General features: G+C 62.5%; 1 protein-coding gene across 1 annotated transcript in view; it reads left to right on the forward strand.

The window, feature by feature from the left end:
- Positions 1-8,069, forward strand: part of GASK1A (golgi associated kinase 1A) — a 32,431-nt gene that overhangs the window by 23,293 nt on the left and 1,069 nt on the right. The window contains 3 exon segments of the mRNA XM_006169760.3: positions 291-843; positions 7,132-7,254; positions 7,698-7,801. Coding sequence (XP_006169822.1) covers positions 291-843; positions 7,132-7,254; positions 7,698-7,801 — 780 coding nt within the window.

The raw sequence follows: 8,069 nt of genomic DNA on the forward strand, positions 1-8,069 counted from the left end.
GCTCCCTCAGCAAGACGCGGCCAGAGACTCGGGACCCAGGGGCCTGGGCCACCCCTGGCACGGCGGTCCCACCCAGGGGACACAGAGTGAGGTGGACAGCCCGGGCCCACGAACAGGGAGCAACCCGGTAGCTGCTGGGCTGACTCTCCGGCCCCTTCCAGAGAGAGGCGGGGGGCCTGGACTGGCGGGCTCCGAGCAGGGTGGCCTGTGCTGGCCGTGGGGACTTGGCGGTGGCCGGGCTCTGCCAGGGAGCTGCAAGGGTCCGTGTGGTGTGCTGGGGAGCCCACCAGGCTGCTGGCCAGCTTGGGGCCTGGCAGGCAGGTTCCCCCGTGGTTCACCGAGCAAGATGTGCAGACCCTCCAGCTGCTGGCCCAGGGGCAGGTGGTGGGCAAGGCTCGGGTCCCTGCCCACGGCCAGGTGCTGCAGGTGGGCCTCTCTGCCAAGGGTGCCCCTCAGGACGTGTCCTCTCCAGAGCTCAGCCGGCTCTGCTCCCGGGGGCTGTGTGGCCTTATCAAGAGACCGGGGGACCTGCCCGAGGTCCTGTCCTTCCATGTGGACCGCGTGCTGGGGCTGCACCGGAGCCTCCCCGCCGTGGCCCGGCGCTTCCTCAGTCCTCTGCTGCCCTACCGCTACACCGACGGTGGTGCCAGGCCGGTCATCTGGTGGGCGCCCGACGTGCAGCACCTGGGTGACCCGGAGGAGGACCAGAACTCCCTGGCCCTGGGCTGGCTGCAGTACCAGGCCCTGCTGGCTCGCAACTGCAGCCGGCCCGGCCAGGCCCAGTGCCTGGGCATCCGCCATGCTGAGTGGGCGCGCCTGGCGCTTTTCGACTTCCTGTTGCAGGTAGGTGGGCGGGCAGCCGTGTGGGGTGCTGCGGGAGGGCATTCCAGTGGCGAGGCTGGGGTTGCCCACCCCGCTCAGTGGTGACTCTCCTCCCAGTCTTGCCCACTGACCACACCTGCCCCTGTGACTTTTCCACCCCTTTCTCCAGGGGTGCGCGGGAGCCAGCGGGCATCTGCTTGGAAGAGCCAATGCCGACAGTCTCAGGAACTTTGTGACCTGGTTGTGAACAGAGTAGTCAGAACTAAACGGTCTACACTCACAATTCTGGATGGCCAGGAGGGCCGGCAGTGAGTGCTGGACCTCCGATGAGATGACGGGGAGTTGAGGCTCCCCTGGGTCCTCATGCCCTTACAGCTCTATCGGCCAGAGCTGAGCACCTTCGGTCCCTTCAGAGGCTGCCGCCCCGCCCCCAGCCCAGAATGTCCCCTACCCCAGCAGACGCGTGTCCCTGCCTGGCGGTGCTTTCCTGCAGCGCCAGCTCCTCCAGCCTACGCCTTGTGGTCATTTTGTGAGCGGGTGCCGGGGTGCCTGGTAGTCAGAAGTGCAGGCTCTGGGGTTTGACCCTGCGCCCCCAGGCCCCTCTCACTGTAGGACAGGGGCAGGCCACTGAGCCTCTCGGCCTCACTCTTCTCACATCTGGAGTGAGCTTGAGTGTCCCAGGATCACGCCCGGGCCTGTCTCGGTGTGTGGTAGCCCCCACCACAGCTGTCTGGGAGCGTGCTCCGGCCGGGAGACCACGCCCACATGCCACGTTCCAGAAGGGCCAAGGAACCCATGCTGCCAGGAGACTAGAGCAACCAACCAGCCAGGCTGGGAAGGGGGTGTTCCCGACCAAGGGACCTTCCGTGCGAAATTGGGACAGTCCCGGGCAAGCAGGGAGGGCTGCACCCGGGGGAAGCCCTAGTGTGGCTCCTGGGGGTCGATGTGAAAGTGCTCCGATGTGAGGGTGTGCCTCGCATGCTCTCCACGTGGAACTGCTGCCCTCCCTGCATCCCGCCACCCCACCCTCTGCCCAGCGCCAGCTCCCAGCCAGTGCATTCAGGTGAATCCCGGTCCCTGGCCTGTCTCTGGGGGAGCCCGGCCTGTGTTGGGTGACGACACGCACCTCGCGTGGTTTTGCACGTGGGACTGTTTGTGGTGTGTGCTGAAGGCCGTGCCTGGGGGGCGCACACTCAGTAATAAGCACATTGGCTTGGCTAGTCCTCCCGACAACCCTGCCGCTGAGGCTCTGTTCATTCATCCCTACTTTCTTGAGAAAGTGAGACCCAGAGAGGTTAAGTCACTTGGCCATGGCCACAGCTGGTAGCTGAGGTGTGGCCCGGATGGTCTGACTCCAGAGCTCACTGTATTTATTTATCTCTTCGGTTGGTTTTAGTTTTGGTGTAGAGTGAGTGCACTTACTGGAGAGAGACAGAGACAGAAGGAAAGTCAGAAATACCCCTGAGGGAGGATGGCCACACCGCAATCCTTTCTTCTCCATTCTCTTCTTGGGGCCTTGGGCACACACACATGTGCCCAGGATGATTTTCAAGCTACCAGTCCAGGTCTGGGACTCGAACCACACAGTCAGCCACATGCAATCTGGCACCTTAGCCTCCGTGCCACCTGCTGGCCCCAGGGAGCTCACTCTTAATCACAGAGTCACTATTCAGCTGGCCAGGAATGAGGCTAGCAAGAGAGGGTGCTGGTAGGGGCGCCCCGGGGCTGAGGTCTGAGGCCCTGCTCCTGGAAGAGCCCAGGTGAAGCTGCTTCCAGCCCCACGCCGTCCCTGTCTGCCCTGCTGCGGGGACGGGAGTCTCCAGCCAAGGCACACACAGGCGGCTGTGCAGCCAGGCACAACTGCTGGTGCGTGCCACCTCGCCCTCAGCTTGCTGAACACCAGGCAAGGCAAACATATCCTCTGGCTGAGGCCACGTGCCTAGAAACCACTGGCAGGTCGGCGAGAGGCAGGGCTGGGCACACAGACTGCCCACGCCCCCCACGGCTGGCTGGCTCAATCCTCCGGCTTAACCTACCCGAGCCCTGGGTTCTGGTCTGTGGGTCACCACGTTAGCCCAGGCACAAAACCGCAAGCACGGCACACGTACACGTTTCTGCCCCAAACGCACCTGCGCCTCTGCGTCCCGAGAGCTGGGCACCCCGGTGGTGGTGGGAGGCTGCTGGGTTCAGTGGCTTCGAACACAGGGCTGGATTTCGGCTCTGGGGACCATGAGACTTGGGCTCCTCAGGGCTTGGCTCGGCATGGGCAGGGTCAGATCAGCCCCTCCTCCCTTGTCCTGGGCCCTTCTTGCCCAGTGCAGAGCCTGCTCCTGGGGAACGGCAGGGGGCCCGGAGCCTGACCAGAGGGCAAAGATCTGCTCTGCCAGCGCAGCTGCTGCAAGGCTCCCCAGGGGCCGGAGCAGGGCAGCGGCCAGCCCGCGTCAGAGCGGAAGGAGGAGTGAGGAGCTATCGGCCAGGGTCTCAGTCAGCCACTCCCAGAGCACACACTGCACACTTGCACGGGAGCCCACACGTGCCGTGGCCACACCCACACACCTCCACGTGGCACCTACCCTCGGTCTGGCCCTGCATTTGCACAACCGGAGAGCGGGCATCTCCTTCGATTGCTATTTTCAGGGTGTGTGCTCTCCAGAGACAAGAGAGAGGGAGAAGGGAGAAAGCACCCCTGGCGAGGCGTGGTCACGTGCAGTACCTCCTAGTCCTTCACCCTGTCGGGACTTGGGGTGCACACAGATACATGTGTGCGTGTGCATGCGCCCGGCATGTTTTCCAGGCCACGGGGCTGGGATTCGAACCACAGGCAGCCATGTGGGCTCTGGCTTCCTTAACTGTAGGGCAATGGGGCCAGCCCTGTGTGCGGTTCATTTTTCATTTTGCTTCATCCTAGTCCTTCTGTTTAAAAGCCATTTACAACAAAAGCAAGTAACGATTTTTTAAAAGTGTCCATATTCCTTGTTCCGTTTTCTGTAGTGTTGGACTCTTTCTGAATGATTTTAAGAGCCTTTTAGAGTCTAAGGAACTTGGGCATTTGTTTTCACTGTAGTGTAATATTCCTCTTAGATTGAGCTGACAGTAAGTTTATAATTGTGCAGAAATGTCAAAAATTACATTATTTAATCAAGCTTTTTTCCTTTGGTGACTACTAGGTTCATGTCATGCTTACAAAGGCATCTCATTTCAGGGTTATTTTTATAACTCTCGTGTTTTTCATGTTTTCATCTGGCCCCATCTGGAAGTTATTTTGGAATAAGAGGTAAGGTGTGAAACCAATGCCCCACTTTTTCAGATGGCACCCCAAATGTCCATAACCTTTAGTCGAATAGTTCAGCTCTCGTTCCCAAGGCCGGCCGCCCTCTGCGTGGGTCTTCTCCTGACTGCCTTCCGGGAAGGGCCTGCGTGTGCCGCGCCTACACCTCTGACGGCTGGTCTTCCTCGGCGCTCTCGCTTCTTCCCGTGAAATGCAGAGTCAGCGTGCTACTTCTTGGCCTCCCCAAGTCCTTCTCGGAACTTACTGGATCCAATTACGTTTTTGCGGACTACATGGAGAGAGCCGGCATTCCATAATGTGGAGTCGCTCTAGCCACGAGCTGGGCTTGTCTCTCCGTGAGCTTGGCCTCTGGCACGTCGGCTCCGGGGCTGGGCCTTGGCCCTCCCGCAGGGTATTCCTGGCATTGCGTCTCGCCGTGGCCGGCACGGGTAGGCTCTTCTCTCCGTGACGCGTTCTGGCCGGACCTCTGCCTGTGTGAAGGCTGCTACTTCTGGGCACAGGCTCTGCCACCGGGCACCCACTGCCCCTCGCCTCTCACAGCTGCCCAGCTTACCCTCTGGGCTGGCCACACGTGGCGGGTGGCACCTGCTCTCCTCCCCCTCCCTCTGACCTCGTTCCAGCTGCCGGCTTTTCACCAGCAATGGCGGACGGGGCTGGTTTCTGGCGTTTCGCCCTTGAGCACCAGGCTGGCTTTGACCGTAGGGTGAAGATCACTCCCTGCTCCTGCTTTGTAGGGAGCCTTCGTGGTCAGGCGTGGAAGTGGATTTTGTCAGACGTCTTCTGGGGATTGGTGGAGGCCGTGCTGTTTTCCCCTGCTGTGCCAACGGGGCCACTTCTGAAAGGCCTTCTCCGTGCCTCATGCAGGCACCGGCCACTGGACTGAGGTGGTGGTCCTTCCTCGGCTGCTGGCTTTGCAGTCATGGTTCGGCTGTGCGGGGGTCTCCGGTCTCCGCCCAGCCCCTCCAAGCCCCTCAGCTGGTCTAGGGTGAAGATCACTCCCTGCTCCTGCTTTGTAGGGAGCCTTCGTGGTCAGGCGTGGAAGTGGATTTTGTCAGACGTCTTCTGGGGATTGGTGGAGGCCGTGCTGTTTTCCCCTGCTGTGCCAACGGGGCCACTTCTGAAAGGCCTTCTCCGTGCCTCATGCAGGCACCGGCCACTGGACTGAGGTGGTGGTCCTTCCTCGGCTGCTGGCTTTGCATTCATGGTTCGGCTGTGCGGGGGTCTCCGGTCTCCGCCCAGCCCCTCCAAGCCCATCAGCTGGTCTGTTCCCCCTGCTGCAAAGCTGGCGCGAGCGCTGGCCTTGGGTTTGCGCAGATGCAGCGGGTGGGCCGGGTGCTCCTTGCCAGGAGTCTCCAAGAAAGATGCCTGTGGTCGGGACACGGAGCGTGGAGAGTCCAGGGCAGGGCGAAGCTTTGGAGGACAACCTCCCCTCCCCTGGACTCTGACCTGCCCAGGCCTCACTGACCTCTCTGACAACTCGCCCTTAGAGAAGGACACGGCCGTGGAAAGGAGGCCTGGCTCTGTGAGCCCCCCAGCAGAGCCTTCCGCAGGAGCCACCCTCTCACCCTGGAGGCCCAGCCTGACTGCTCCTAGGTTGGGAAGTCCCTACGCTGTGGCTCTTGAGCCACCGGGACAGCAGGTGGCCCCTCTGGAACCCGCCAGAGCTCAGTCAGGCTGTGGCTGGGGAGCCGGGCCTGGCCCAGGAGGCCGTGGTTCTCATTAGAAGACTCGGGCCACCCCTCATGCCCTGGGCTGGCTCCCCAGACCTGCCTCCCTCCTCGGCAGGCCAGGGCTGCTGTCCTACCCGGGTGCGCAGTGGGGCAAGTCCCACAGCCAGGCCTCCACTGGCCTCCTGGGCAGGTGGGCAGGCTTCCGTGAAGGCCCGCCGTGTCCGCACTGCCAGTCAGGCACCTCAGCTGAGTCTGGTTGTGCGAAACGCGTGGGTGCTGGGATCGGGTTGAACCGAGTCTCCGTCTTGGCTGTCTAGGACCTGGGGGGCTCTGACGCCAGAGGTCAGGTGTCGGCTGGCCCTGTAGCCAGTGGTTAAAGGGGACCCGAATGTTCTGCCTCCTGCTTCTGAGTCTGGGGACCGGCACAACCAGGAAGAAGTTACCCCAGGACTCCCCATGAGCAACCACCTCTTTAGCCCAGCCCAGGTGTGAGCAGGGTGGGGGAGTCATTGTGAATAGGGATGCTCATCTCTCGGGAAGTTGTAAGGATTTCAGGGGCTCCTGTCTGGAGCCAGGGACTTCACCCCGGCTCTGATGGAGACACGGTCACTGCTGGACTGATCGATACAGAGGCCGCTGGTCTTGCCCAGGGTGAGCCTATGGCACTGTGGGGCCTGAGATCCTTCCAGAACAGAGTGGTAGTGCAGGGAACTCCGAGGCGGGAGCAGGCCTGCCCTGGGGGAGGGGCACCTGGCACGGTGCCGCCCTCTGTCCCCTGCAGCCTGCCTCGAGTGCCTCCCACTTGGCCTGGCCACGGCGTCTTACCTGGAGGCTGGCCTCTCCGGTGGCATTTCCAGGCTTCCTATGTAAACTGGCTGTTCTCCGTGTAAACTGGGTTTCCCACACAGAGCTCTTGGGAGCTGAGTGCGTTGCAGCCTGGGACCAGGCCTGGCAAGCCCAAAGTGGGTGTGCAGCGGACTCGGCCTCCTCCCCTCCCCTGCAGCCGTGTCAGTTCTGCCGGTGACAGAGCTGTCCCCTTGCAGCTGTCTAGACCATCAGCACCCACAGGAGGAAGAGGACATGACGAAGCGTTTGCTGCTGGAAGAAAACACGGAGTTGTGTGGGTCTGTGTTGTGTTTTCTGAGGCAGCCGCCAGGCGGTCGGCCGTGGGGGCGCATGGGGGCCATTGCGTGGACAACAGGGGCGGGGCAGGAGAAACCAGCTCCAGGGTGCAGAGGGCCAGGCAGAGGCCCCCAGCAGGGCTGCCCAGCACCGAGAGCCACCCAGGCTGACCTCCCGAGTGTCCCGGTCACCCAGGTCAGGTAGCCTTGGGGTTGGGTGTCCCCGCAGGTCCACGACCGCCTGGATCGCTACTGCTGTGGCTTCGAGCCCGAACCCTCAGAGCCCTGCGTGGAAGAGAGGCTCCGGGAGAAATGCCGGAACCCGGCCGAGCTCCGGCTGGTCCACATCCTGGTACTCCCCTCCACTGTCCGCGTGGCCCCTGGCTCTGTCTCCTTCAGAGATGTCGTGGCGAGTTTCTGGGTTCCTTGATGCTGGGCCCCCAGCAATCCTGCACCTTTCAGCAGCAGATCCTTTGCCCCAGTAAAACCTGTGAGAAACCACGTATGTGTGGAAACTGGCCACGTGGCTCTTTGAGTATGCTTGAGGGTGTGGGGTGGGCCTGGGCGAGGTCCCACTGCCTCCACTGCCCCCACAGGACTCCAGGGACCCCTCGGGTCCTGAAGCAGTGGGGAAAGGTGTGTCCTACCCACACCTCCCAGCAGTGAGGAGAACCGGGGCCAGGGCTCTCCCTTTCTGACGTGGGGCTCGGCCTCCCCCGACCCTCCCCCAGCAGGTTCCCCAGGCACCAGCTGTGTGGCTGCCTCCCACGTCTGTCTGTCCCCCTTCTCCTTGAGGTCCGGAGCAGTGAGCCGTCGCATCTGGTCTACATCGATAATGCAGGCAACCTTCAGCGCCCCGCGGACAAGCTCAACTTCCGGCTGCTGGAGGGCATAGAGCGGTGAGGGTCGAGGGGGCGGGGGTTCCTGAGATAGGCTCGATGGTCCTGCTCAGCCCCTGGCCCTTGCACCCCAGCTCCTGGGAAGCCACAGTCCCTCGGACATGGAACTATTGGTGCTGAGCCCTGGTAGTGGGACCTAGGGAACTGAGAGGGGACCCAGGTGGCAGGCCAACCCCAAACCGGACGGCACCTGGCTCCCAGAGCACCCGCTGCCCTGCTGGGGTGTGGGGACGCTACCCTCCCCTGCTGGGGGGGGGATCCTGGCTGA

This window comes from Tupaia chinensis, unplaced genomic scaffold (genome assembly GCF_000334495.1).
Source record: "Tupaia chinensis unplaced genomic scaffold, TupChi_1.0 Scaffold147500_1, whole genome shotgun sequence".
Taxonomy (NCBI): Eukaryota; Metazoa; Chordata; class Mammalia; order Scandentia; family Tupaiidae; genus Tupaia; species Tupaia belangeri.